This window comes from Oreochromis niloticus, linkage group LG5, assembly GCF_001858045.2.
Source record: "Oreochromis niloticus isolate F11D_XX linkage group LG5, O_niloticus_UMD_NMBU, whole genome shotgun sequence".
NCBI lineage: Eukaryota > Metazoa > Chordata > Actinopteri > Cichliformes > Cichlidae > Oreochromis > Oreochromis niloticus.
The window spans coordinates 24981491-24995345 of NC_031970.2; the positions used below are offsets into that span (position 1 = coordinate 24981491).

At 38.2% G+C, this 13855-nt stretch overlaps 1 protein-coding gene across 1 annotated transcript; it reads right to left on the minus strand.

Moving 5' to 3' along the window:
- Positions 1-2513: 2513 nt before the first annotated feature.
- slc6a14 (solute carrier family 6 member 14) lies at positions 2514-8673 on the minus strand. The gene is made up of 15 exons (XM_005469379.4): positions 8512-8673; positions 7976-8120; positions 7734-7865; positions 7035-7196; positions 6659-6752; positions 6439-6571; positions 5307-5447; positions 5083-5218; positions 4903-4995; positions 4452-4577; positions 4236-4354; positions 4014-4113; positions 3816-3925; positions 3476-3643; positions 2514-3300 (listed from the first exon to the last, which is right to left on the minus strand). The coding sequence occupies exons 1-15, from the start codon at positions 8575-8577 to the stop codon at positions 3145-3147; spliced, it is 1881 nt and encodes a 626-aa protein (XP_005469436.1). The 5' UTR covers positions 8578-8673; the 3' UTR covers positions 2514-3144.
- Positions 8674-13855: the final 5182 nt, after the last annotated feature.

Below are 13855 nucleotides of genomic sequence, written 5' to 3' on the forward strand. Positions count from 1 at the left end.
TCGTTTCTCTTTATAGTCTGGGTTTGAATGACCAATCATTTTAGTAGGATAACCTGAAAACTACTCCAACCCTGTATTTTGGAGAAAGGTAAAACTCAATGTTTTTAAAAAAAGTATTATTTTTTTTTGATGTTTGATAGTTAGAAAGGTTTTTTTCTTTGTTCCCTAATTGTCAAAGCTTCCACTCACCCATCCATCCTTTTTTTCTGCTTATCCAATTCAGGGTCACAGAGCAGAGGCAGAGTACACTTTGGACAGATCTCCAATGTGTCCCAGAGCTGACACAAAAAGACAGACAGCCATTCACACTCACATTAACACCCACAGTTATCAATGAACCCAACCCAATGCATGCCTTTGTACTGTGGGAGGCTGCTGGAGCACTTGGAAAGAACCCACTCAGGAACCGGGAGAGCATGTAAACTCTGCATAGAAAGGCTCCAAACTGCATTCAAACCCTGCACCTTCTTGATGCGAAACATTTGAGCATTTGGTGAATAATTAAAAAGAGAAAAAAAACATCTTTCAATTAGGTCTAGATATGTTTGAGTTTGGGTCCTCACCAGTGATACTTAGATTTAAACAGTGTGTGCAATGAGCAAATGAGTTGTTGCATTTGGCTGAAAGCTATCACCCACAAAATTGAGCTCTACCTGAAAGGGTTCCTGGATTGTTATAAGATAAACTTTGATAAGTTTGATAAACTTTTTATTTGTGGATTTTGGGGTTGTTGAACAAAGGTGCAGGGGCACAGGTGAAAATACTATCAGCACAACAATGAAAAACATTCACCAGTTTCCATGGATCATAATGATTCTGCAGGTGGGTTTGAGTTTTTAGTACTACTGTAAGTAATTCATGATCCTATTTTTTTTTCTTCCCTTTTTAGCTACTGGAAATGGTATTGGAAAAATGCTTTGTATTGTAGCTTGCAAGTGAAAATGCAATGCAAGTGCATTCATTCGACACATTAATTTTTCCATTTCTTGTGTTTCTAATTTTTGAAGCGGCTACCCTGAGAATGTGAAAATACCCAACTGTGACACACTCAGGTCACACCCAAGCAGTATTATTATTAATGAAAGACATCAGTGGAAACTGTATTTAAGAAGCTTCTGAGACAAAATCTTACATGATTGCTCGTTACCATCATAATCACACAGTACTCTGTTCAGGGTAGAAGTCAGATCTATTCAAAGGAGGGTGCAAGATTATATAATACAGTCCTGTCTGCAAAGGATCAGTTTATATATATATATACATAAAACAACCACCCAACAAACAAAACACAAAAAACAGACTGAAATAAAAACATCTGATAGTTTCCTTTTCCTTTTACTACTTATCAAATATGACAAATTCTGAAAAAATATCAGTTGCATTTTTATTTACTACATTTAAATATCAGCAAATAACTGACAGGAAAAGGAACTGTGCTTTAAAGACAAGCATAGTTAATGACACAGAATCAATCTCTACTAATATAAGAATAAACAACCCCCCCAAAAGACTGCCAATAAAATATCACCTGATAATAATGCCCTATCAAGCAATACATATATTAAAATATTTGTTTTTTTCTCCATGTCAACTTTGTTTGTGTGACTGAGTCTTCTCTTTTTCTGTAAACACACGAACTCACACATGCTGCAGCAGGACCAGAGATGGGCAGTAACGCGTTACTTGTAACTTGTTACTTGTACTTTTTTCAAGTAACGAGTAATGTAAGGGATTACTATTGCAAAAACGGTAATTAGATTACCGTTACTTTCACGTAGGAACGCTGCCTTACTGCGTTACTAAAACCGTGATTTTTTGCGAGAATGTCTCATGACAGTGACGTAAGCGAGTGCGACGTTAGTGACAACAGCTGTGTGCAGATCATAATATATCAAGTGCGGGAGAGAGTATGAGCATGCAGCGTTCAAAGCGTGGAAGTACTGACCTTATTTTGAGTTTGATTCCATAAAAAGTGACAAAAACATTAGTGTCCGTTGTGCGTGGGAAGAAAACTTCTTTTTACAGCGAAAAAACCCCCTAAACTTCCAAGCAAGCAGCGAGTGCGCTACGACGTAAAGTGAAACTCACAGAGAAACTCGCGGATTCTTCCACTGACCGCTGCGGCACACCTGCACCAGGGTAAACCTCCGCCTAACCCAGTCCTGCTTTACAGGTGAAAATAGAGCAACAGGACCGCTAGTCTTTGATTTTATTTATTTTCTGCTGTGTTTTACTTTCATCTATTTGAAAGAGTGAGTGTAAATACAAAAAAATATTTTATTTTATGTGCTGGAATGTGCAGAAAATAGGTTTAATTGTTAAACAAATTTCTTCCAGTCAGAGAATGTTGCATATAATTAAGTTTTTGCTTGATGCATAAAGTTAAAAGATTTAAAGTTTAAAGTTTTAAAAAGAGACGTTTCCATTTGATTACATTTTGTATGATGGATTATGCAGAAAAAGTAGAATTGGGCTGAAAGATCTATCGCTTTATCACCTATTCAGGTTGTAAATCGTCTTTTTAATAAGTAACTAAGTAACTAAGTAATTAATTACTTTTGAAAATAAGTAATCAGTAAAGTAACGGGATTACTTTTTCGGGGAAGTAATCAGTAATTAGTAACTGATTACTTTTTTCGAGTAACTTGACCAGCACTGAGCAGGACATATACAGTAGTATATACAATAGGTCATAAAGACAGGGGAGAAGACCCAGACATTTCTCCTAAAAGAAGAAAGAAGACATGTTTAGATAGTAAGAAGAGTCCACATCCTCATTTGGGAACATTAGATCTCAGCTGTTATGCATTCTGCTCAGTAAAGTGTTCATACTTTGTTTGCAATGTTGACTTGATTGCATTGTGCTCTTAAATAAACCCATTCTCCCTGTCGAAGGACATAGTTTTTCTTTTCTTTTTTTTCTTTTCAAAGATAATGCTGATCCAACTATTACCAAACAGACTGTAGAAATTAAAAATACATCCCAAAGAGCGCTCAGGTTTCAGGAAGTTAACATGTAAGTTCTGTGCAGTCTGCTGTGAGTTTATATTCGGGCTGCTTTCTGCCTCCCAGAGGTCAAAAATGACTTAACTTTCAGAACGTTCAAAACAAGGTATTCATAGAGCAAACACAGGAGAAGCCTCATTATAGCCACGAACTGGAGATTACATTCAGATTAACTTCTGCTTTATTTTTGCTGTTGTTCCTACGGTGGCAGCGTTCTTCTGAGTAACGCTCCCCTCGATGGACGTCCAAATAGGGATGCCATTCCTCAGATGGCGAGCACAGTGACTTCAGACGCTGCAGAATATAAGAAGCGTAAATTTTAGTACTGTGTATTTATTTTAATACTCACAAATCATTTGTGGGATTGACTGAAAAAAAAAGATCCAAGCAGTTCAACAACTGCTACAATCTTTCAAATGTAGAAAAAGACAAGAATAATCCACAGTCAATCTACTGCACAAGTACACACCTTCCAGGGGTTTCCCTTTGCTTTTATCAGCTTATACCCAGCAACAACAGGGATCCACATCAGGACAAATGCAATCATGCACCAGCCTAAAGTCATGCCCCAGTCTGGGTACGGGATTCCTCCATAGTTAGGGGGTTCAAAGTAAACCAGAGACGAGATCAAGAGGAACTAGACAAAAGTCACAAAAAAACCACAAAGTTCACTACTGGTAGAGACAAACAACTACAACATATTTGTGTACAGCTATACACGTTAATAAAAGTCGATACTTCTACTTAACACAATGCTTTTGCCTTTTAAATTCTCTTGTACAGCAAACAAGGCAGCACTGTGAACTCACCACTATGATGCAGGGGCTGATGAAGAACCAACATGCTCTCCACCACAGCCAAAATGTGGAAGTCTTCATTCCAATCATCATCTCAATGTCTTTGATAAAACGGTTTCCTCCTGCAAGATGGAAGAAGAATATAAATATCCTGGAATTTAAGACCATCTGTCACCTTTCATATGCACAAACTTAGATTGTTGTACTTACCGTAAATGTAGGAGATGGCAATAATCTCCAAAAGCACCAAAAATAGCAGCACCCAGCTGGCAACAAACTGGTCAATTAGGGTTACCCAGTATATTCCTGCCTATGATACACACATGCATGAAAAACACCCAAAACCATTATACATTATACATTTATACAGAGAGACTGAGCAAGTTAACTATTTTATAACAGCCACAGAAAGTTGTGCTAAGACAGACTTACCCTTGTGACACATGGTAAACCCAGGAGGTAGAGGATAGAACATAACGTTACAGTTAATAAGGCATGTTTGGATTTGAAGACTGTGGGGAAAGCGTCGAGCAGGCAGGTCGTTATCACCTCTAATGACAAGAAGAGAGATTTTAGTTTGTGTAGATCAAACAGCAGTGGGCTGAATGTTCTGCAAACATCACACTGAACTGAAGCTTCAGATCTAACCTATTCCTGCAAACTGGGAGTCCAAACCAACAGTCAAAAGCATGAAGAAGAACAAAATGGACCACAACGGGGAGATGGGGAGCTTAGACAGAGCATCTGGATAGGCTATGAAAGCCAGACCAAACCCTGCACAAAGACAAATAAAAGGGGAAAAATCATCTGGTAGCATCATCTGGAACCAACATGGTTTATCCAGCTTATTATGGTTTGCAGGATATCAAATACTGCCAATATTTTCTTCATGCAGCATTGAGACCAGTCTTGCACTCATTTGTAAAGGATCCCATGAATTTCTGAAACCTAGTCGCATTCTTTGTTTTAGTGTCTGAATATAACCAAGTACTTTTTAGTGTCTGAAACTAATAAACAGGCAAAACTGAAAGCACAAAGCTGACAGAATGGCAGTATTTAACACAGCATGATAAGAGTGTGTTAGTGTTGTATGTCTGACCTTCCTTTACCACTTTTGAAACTGGCGTTTTGTAGATGTGAGCCATATGTCCCAAAATTGAAAATATGGCAAAGCCTGCAAGCACACTGGTCCCTAGAAAGAGATAAAATCAGGAAATGTATAAAATTAAATGCAAAAACAATTTCATTCTTTCTAAAATTTAGTTAGAGAGGTCTCTACCTGCATTAGTAAGGGTGACAACAAACGAGTCCTTGAACACGTTGTTGTGAAAGTTGTTATAGGAAGCAAGAGCCATGAGTCCACCCCAGCCAATAGAGAGAGAATAGAAGATCTGAGTTGCTGCATCTTTCCACACCTAAAACACAGAGTTGTACTGTAGATCTTTGTTTTCTCAGAAAACAAATGACTTTATTGGATTCCACATGAACAGTGACAGTTTCTACCTGAACTTCAGTCAGTTTGGTCAGATTGGACTGAGAACCAATGTAGAAGTCAATCCCATCTTTGGCTCCCTCTAGAGTCACACCTCTGATCAGCAGGATCACAATCACCACGTAAGGGAAGGTAGCAGTGAAATACACAACCTGGAGATACAAAGACTTGTTACTTTGCAGGAAAAGCAAAAGACTGCATTTTGTTACATTTCTTAAGCCTGCATTCTAAATCTTTCAAGCCCTCTGCATTTCAGTACGGACAGTTTAGCATCACATACGAAAAGTGCAGTCTGTCATTTTGTTGTTCTTGGTTTACTAATTTTAATAATACTTTAACACTTTAATACTTTAATAGTTGCTTCGAGTTAGATGAGATGATGAAAATCAGTCCTGTTTCAGTACATTCAGCTAATTATGAAACTAAGGGAATATTTTGTTAGATTACTATAAAATCGTTCAAAAGTAAAAAAGGAAACCAGCACTATAGACTGTCGATAAAAGGTTTCAGATAACCATCCTGAGTTTTTTAAACTGGATAACAGAAACAAGGTGTGGAGCTGCCTGAGACATGGCTGCACAATAGAAAATATAAAGCACGTGGTGTCTTTTTTTATTTATTTTTTGCCATTTTAAAAGGGAAAAACATTTGGAGCAGCATGGTGGTGCAATAATTAGCACCTTTGCCTTTGAATCCACGTGTGGAGTTCGCTTGTTGTATTGATGCCTATGTAGTTTCTCTTGGGGTTCTCCTATATATATGTATATATATGTATATACATACAGGGCACCTTTTGTCCTATGACACCTGAGTTGCTGAAGTCAAAGAAAATAGCGGGATGGGACCATAATTTAAAAAATTATGTTATGAACATAATTTAAATCTAGTAATAGAGAGTATTAAGTCCTTGAGAATGTGTATGGTATATATGAGGTTATGAGCAGGGGGAGTCACACCCTGCTGGCTATAAGAAAAAATACCACAGTGACTTCACTTATCAGATGCTTATTAGACCTTTTACATACAGTTAGTTTGTGAAACTAAACAGCTAATATCACAAACTAAATTATTCTAAATACATGTGTGGATTTGTATGCTGGACAAACGAATATTAGTCCATCTACACGGAGGACTTTGACGTACTTTGCCTGATGATTTGATGCCTCTGATGAGCGCAGCAGTAACAAGTATGGAGGTCAGCAGCAGACAGAGAGCCAAGTGCCAAACTACTGGCCCCGTTTCATCAAGACCACCGGACCTCTGCAAAGCCACATTACTGCAAAGAAGAAGACACGTGTATTTGTACAAACAGTGTGACAAGTGCTCTTATTTGTGCCTGTGTGCACGAGTGTTTGAGTCTTACTCCCAGTACAGTTCACTCGGAGTCTGTATCGAAGAGCAGCTGCTGTTTTCCTGAGTCCAGTTGGTAACCAAAACACTGCTTACATTACAGGACACTAGAAAAAGAGAGAGGACCTGTGAGTGTCCAAAATATAAATCTTAAATCAGTATTTACCACAACACAAATACCTGAGATTGGATCTGAAGTGGGTGCTTTAATTTCTCCAGAATAATTACATTTTAGGTTACTGAGACTCAAAAACACATCAAAATACTTTATAATCTTTATGACTGATATCAATTTATGTTAAATCAGTGTATGTGGTGATACAGATGCCACAGACCAGCAGATTTAATCAGCCGCTCTTTACAAGAATACAAGAATATAATGTACGCACCTTCAGGCGTGGTGCTGCAGTTACTGCCATCGCAGCTGGAACAGCCGGACCACGGCAGAGGACACTGCATGGAGGCGAACATGTAGTACAGGCTGTAGGCGATGATGACGTTGTAATAAATAGACACTATTAGAGACACCACAACCATGGCAACACCAGTACCTGAAGGGATAGATAGGGCATAAAAGACACTATTAATTTCAAAAAATATTATCGGAAACTTCACCAGACAAAAGCTGTCTCTTTTTAAATGAATTTTTGATTGAACTAATCATAATAAGTTTACTGATCATACATAAATGCATGCTATTTTTGTTTATTGCTGTAGTAATTTAAAAATCTTATTACACTTTCTTTAATTACACTGCAGCATTCTTCTTTTTGTTTGAAGAACATAAAACAATTTTGTATTCCTCATTAGAGCTGTCATAAAAAAAAATTGGGTTATGGTCAGTTTTTGGTCACACAGTTGACCATTAACCAAAAATCTCATTAAGGAGAGTTTAGGGCTGATTTATGGTGACACAGCTCTGCACTGGCCACAAGCCTCATTAAATGTACTGTTAATGATTCATGTCACATGCAAGCACTACTTAAGAAAAACAAATAATAAAAATTTAAAAATGCAAATTTATATTTATTGGAACGTTGATTAATTCATAACATTTTCTTTTATTAAAAAAAAAACATTAAAATTACCCTGTATTAATGGCACTGCTCTCCATACATTAACTGGACCTTGGCTGCAGAATTGACCAAAGGCACTTTCCAAGAAGAAAAGAGGAATTCCAACCACCACCAACATCACGAAATATGGGATAAGAAAGGCACCTGCTCAAAATCAAGGATTTGGTGGTGAAGAGGAAAACAAATGTTATAAAAACATAGTTGCTTTCAAATAGAATCTTGGATAATGGATTAGAAAATAAATGCTGATGTACCCCCTCCATTCTTGTATGCCAAATACGGAAATCTCCAGATATTTCCCAGACCAACAGCATATCCGATCATAGAGAGAATGTACTCCTTCTTGCTGGTCCAGTTACCACGCTCAGTATTCTCATCCCCATCGTCCACACGTGGATCCTGCTCATTTAAAAAGTTCCAAACTGTTGAAAACTTGTAAAACTTGTGACGTGTGTAAGCAATTATCGGACGCACCAGGACTTTCAGAAAGAATAAAGATGTTAGAGAGAAGAGTCTGTTTTAGAACAACGGTATGGTACATATTTTAAATATTAATTAATCAACACCAGGACACAAAGTCTCAGTCACTATAGTAATTATATACTACAAAGTTGGTTTCATTTTTCAGCTGAACCATTTTTTCTAAATATGTGACAGTTACATCAAAAACAACAACAAAAAACTACTATGGTCTTTATACAGGCAAGTGTCTTCTTCCTCAGTCTATTTCTCTATTTTTATGCTGTAAGTTATCCAGTGAAAGTCTGGTCAGTCAGTTGTGCAGACCTACCTGGTCGACAACAGCAGGATTTCTGAAAATTAAACCCTTGAAACTTTGACACCTGTATTCCCTCATGTTCGTTCACCTGCTTGTTAGGACAGAATAAGAAATTTAAAGTTAACTACATCTGTTTTAAAGTCACCTCTCTAAAGGCGAGCTGGTGATGTGTTCCAACCAATCACCTGCCTCATCCCTCCCCCTGAGATAGTTGTATGCAATTACCTCAACTCCCACTCTAATCTTAAAAAAAAGAGGTTATAAAGATCAGTGAAGGAGATTTTCCTCTTTTTAAAATTAATGACACACCTGCAGACACTCAGTCTGATAACGTCAGTGTCACTTTAAGCAATCATGTGGAGCTATTATTAGATGGTAGTCGTGTTCACTGTATAATATCATGGTGCTAAAATACAGTGTAGTGTAGGAGTGAAAACTTACACTGATAAAAAAAGAGTGGAGCTCTGACTGTTTACGAGTGTCCAGGTTGTGGGTGACTCAGCGTTGTGACTCTAAGCCTGCATCCTTATCTTCAGCACTCCACCCTAATGCCACTGCTGTAATGCACCGTGGATGGGACTCATTTCGGTCAGTGACATCTACACATAATGACTGTACGGATGACCCTCGTGTTGTGGTGGATTTTTGTTTGATATGTATAACTATGTAACTATATACACTATATATCTATGCGCACTGAACCTATATATTTTAACTTTCATGTAGAGTCTTAAGCACAAGACATTTTTGCTTCACCGAGGTTTATTAAGTTGGTACTGTAACAGGGCAGTTAATGTAGGGGGAGAGTTCTCTTGAATAATTTACTTAATAATTAATTAATTTAACATCTTTAATGCAGCACAACCAAAACAGTAACATTGTAACAGAGATCCTGAACACATAACGATAAAATATCATACAAAGTACACACACACACACACACACACACACACACACACACACACACACACACACACACACACACACTTTGAACCCAAACTGAAGTGTTTTTAAGCATGTAACCTGTGTATTATATAAGATTGTGCCACTTGCTGAATAAGATTTAATAATTAGGATTAATGTCTGACCTTTGACCGTGTCATGACCTATTGTGATAAGCCAGAGCAGGGGTACTCAGAGTCCTGACTGGCCTTTGGCCAAGACCTTGGCCGCTATCTGACCCCAGCAGCTGTGCGGGGCGTGTGGGAAAGTTACCCAGCAGCAGGGGGCGGCGATACTGGTCCCTATATTAGGGGACCAGAGGACGCCCCCAGAGCTCTTTTTCCTCCTGCTGCTGCTACCTGTCCGTCTCTGTGTTGCTCTGCTGTCTGTGCTTAAGGCTGTACACCCCGGGGTTTTGCTTTGCTTGCTTTCTGCTTTGTAATTTTCTTGCTAAATGTCTGTATGTATTTTTCCTGCTGTTCATATGATTCAGTGTATTAAACTCTGTTCCAAGAATTCTACTCTTTTACAGAGCATCTTTTTGAGTGTCTTGGTTTTAATTGGATTTGGATCTCCACATCGTTGGTGGAAGAAGGTTATCAGGATGGCTTCAAAATTTGCGACCACAGTGTGTCTGTGTCACTTGTAATAACAGATGGCGTGCCCACATGATGGTGACTGGTGACAAAAGGAGATGAATGAAAAATGCCTCAGATTATTCAGCACAGTCCAAACACAGATGTTAAATTGATTTCATTCACATAAGCTAATAGTGTAAGCACATATGTAACGCCGACTTTGTCTTTGGTCATAATTTGGTAAGCTGTAACTTTACCAGCTAGTGCTCTGTGGACACAAAGTAACCAGATCATAGGGAGACCTTCTTAACAACATAGAACAATATAAAACAATGTATTTACGTAACTATGACGTTGGTCATCAAATATAACGGGCCCTGGTTTTGACATTACATCATTTGAAACATTAAGCAGACATACGAGACCAATAAAGGACATTAATGCTACCAGCCAGATATTGTTTGTAGGGTTCTGACCCACATGCGTTAAAATAGTTTGGCCTCATGTGTTGTTATTCAGTAATACTAATGGTTTTCCTAATGCTAAGTGCAAAAATAATAAAGCTTACTACTTAGTTTTCATTTCCTGCCAGGGACACATATTCCCTTTGGGATTGTGTCAGGAGGGACATCCGGCTTAAAACTGCCAAATCAAACACGTGGAGCTGCCCGCTGTGGCGACCCCTTCTGAAAGTAGCTGTCCCTCTCTCCTTCTTGCTGTGCGCCTTCCTGACATCAAACCAGTTTGAACATGTTGGTGTTCATATTTGTGCGTGCACTGATGAAAAACATGGAGATGAAGGAGAAAAACAAAACATACGCAGGGAACATGAGCACAAAGCAAAGCATGACAGATAAATGTAAGGTTGGACTTTACTACAGAAGATGAAGACTTTGGTCGTTAGTTTTCACCAGAATCTTTGTTAACACAAGTATCTGCACTTCTGCTGAGTAAACAACTTGTGCACGTTTGTCATCTGAGGTTATTATTATTATTATTGTCTTAAGTTGGCTGTGCTTCCAGGTTACCTCGTTTCCTGTCCATTTTCACTACTACTGCTATCAACTAAACACTTGGCTCAGTATGGGTACACCTAACAGACCTTATTCCACTTGCCAGATTGTCTCTGTGTCTGCAGTGATTCTGCATTACAACATTTTCTGGTGTTGTTTATTCTTTAAGAACCTCAAAATTGTAAAACGTTTTTGTTCGCTCCTCATTTTTGCCTTTTTCCCTGCTCCCTGTCTGCTCTGATTGCCTTGCTGGTTTGCTGCCTGTGACCCCTGCTTTGTGTATGCTGGATTTTGGAGTTTCCCATAGATCCCAGAATAACAGTGGAACTTTATGTCATATCCAAAGGTCAAATGTAATTATCAAGTCAACAAGTTCTACACATTCTGTTCATTCTTCAGACTTAGACGAGCTTCTTTCCACAGGTTTTATGAGTCAAAGGAGTTAAACAAGTCGAGGACGGTTAATGAATTATTTGTGTTTTCCAGGGCAACAGATTTTACTCAGATAATCCAGTCTTTACTATACAGTTTGCTACAAAAGTAAGAGATTATGAAAAAATGCACCCTATCTCTATGTATCTTTGTTTTGGGAGCATTCAGATGCTGTCACGCTGAACATGAGGTGCTAACACTCTTACCTCTTGTTCACTTTGAATGGTGTGACATTGTGCTTTACAAGACCAAATTATGGATCCTTTGCTTGCATGCAGTGAAATGTTCAGCTTTTTAAATAGTAAGACAGTTGCCAGTCAGTCAAATCATGGTTATTCAAATATTCCAAAGCTGCTGTGAGCCAATCAAATCACTACAGAAAACTATTCTGAGGGAGTGAGGTCGTTGCTTGTGCAGCTTGTTATTAGGCATCAAAATGCAGCTCTTAAAAGTTGATCACCATGGTGAGTAATCACTCTATTTTATAAGGACAAAGTTAGGTAACTGGTTTGGCTAATGCTAATTTCTAATTGAAGATCTGTTAACTTGGTTTGTGAGTGACTGGTTGTTGTCAGTGGTCATGCTAGTACCTCAAAGTCTGTTTTGCTAACTGTCAAATTGTGGAAGAACTGTAAATCCTCCTAAGGTGAGTGTACTCATGCACTTTTCCTTGTGCATGGGTACAGTAGCAGTAGCAACATCTCTGCTTCAAATTCAACCTTTGTTGCATCTCTCTGCTTCTTTCCTTTCATCTTCTCATGTTTTCTATGACGTAAAAGCATAAAGTTCCCACAATTTCTATGAAATGTCCTCGAAATTACTCAGTACTCAAAGATGGATGAATATAAATAGAGAAACAGGAAGTGAGTCATATGTTGTCATTACTACTCTCCACCATAACTATACACAAATCCTTCTTTTATTGATAGCAGTGCTTTTGAGTTTAAAGCTGTGAACAAATAGTATTATTGCCCAGTGGCAGTTACTCAGACAGTGTGAGACCTTTAGTTGTTCTCTGTACTCATTGTACCTGTTTGCAATGGTCTGTACCTGAGTTCTCGGCTATTTTGGTCACTGACCTTTAGCCACAAGTTAACCACAGAAGTCATTTGATGTACATTTTCCTGTAATGATGATCCTGTGGTGTGTGTCCACACACCACAGTGAAAAACATCCTAAATTTAGACATTATGTGTCCTCTGACCATCCCACATCTGGTGAGCTGACGCGTAGAGGGTTAGGCCCTGATGCAACGGCACATCATCGTTAACATTATCAGCATTACAAGTCCATCCCAGAAGAACCTCCATTTGTAGCATAGCGGGCATAAGAAATGTAAAAACAAAAGATACACTTAAATTGTAATGGAAGGCCATTAAGATGGAGCTAAAAGGAACTAAAGAGAAACATGAGAAGAAAGAAGAGAGTCGTAGTTTCCCTCTCGAGTAAAGCCAACCAGCCTGATAAATATCTCTATAGCCATGAGAAAATCGCCTTAGCTGTTTAGAGGAGCAATTAGTCTCAAGAATTCAGGTTAATGAGGTACAATTAAAAAAATATAAATATTTTAAGGAATCCAGTGACTCTTGTTTGTGCCAGTATCCCCTTAAGAGCTTTCCTCAGTGTTATATTGGGTTAATTTATTGGATAAACATATGAGCAGCTTCAGGGCTTTGACTCCTCGTGGTTTCTCTCTCCTTCAAGGAACTGGTTTCTGTGGGCACCTTGGGTTAAAAGTGTAAATAAGCTATAAATGAAACACCTCTTTATCCTGCCTATTACTATGTAGAAACCTTGCATCAGACCCTAAAAACCCTCACTGGTGACTGATACTCGCTTCATGCTCATGTCTGTTATTAACCTTTGAAATAAGTATGAATTTAACATTGAGAGATAAGATCAACGTAAACTTTAATTCAAAGACTTCAAAGACACTTTTCAGCCACGTTTCAATTGCAGGAGGAAATGCTAGAGAGACCTTGAAGCTGCTCGACTCCAGCGTCCCGGATCTAACTTAAGTGCTAGGTAAATTATTTTAATCCCCCAAAGTTCCTGCTCAGGGTAGTAATTTCAAAGAGCACAAACTTTGCAGGTGGAACTTGCAAGAATAAAGCTTTTTTGATTGTTTGAGTGCCTATTTATTGTGTTCATCTCTACCCAATTACTGAGGAAGTTTGTTGTAGCAATATGTGACAATTCAGCAGCCTGTTATCTTAAATAAAGTGTATTCTGTAAATTAAACACTATTTAAAGACAACACTTAAAACACCGTGAAACAGTGAAGTGAATATAACTGATCAACTCTGGGAAACCTTGAGCTTTTATTATTTAAGTTGTTATAAGGAACCATTTGAGGAATAGCTACAAAAACTTCAAGCCATTGACTCAATC

Coding starts and splice junctions, on each gene's coding strand:
- slc6a14 (XM_005469379.4), bottom strand. CDS start 8,577: ATGAGGGAATACAGGTGTCAAAGTTTCAAGGGTTTAATTTTCAGAAAT. Junction 5,448..6,438: donor GCATCAAATCATCAGGCAAA/GTACGTCAAAGT, acceptor TTGTATCTCCAG/GTTGTGTATTTCACTGCTAC. Junction 4,996..5,082: donor TGTCACCCTTACTAATGCAG/GTAGAGACCTCT, acceptor ATCTCTTTCTAG/GGACCAGTGTGCTTGCAGGC.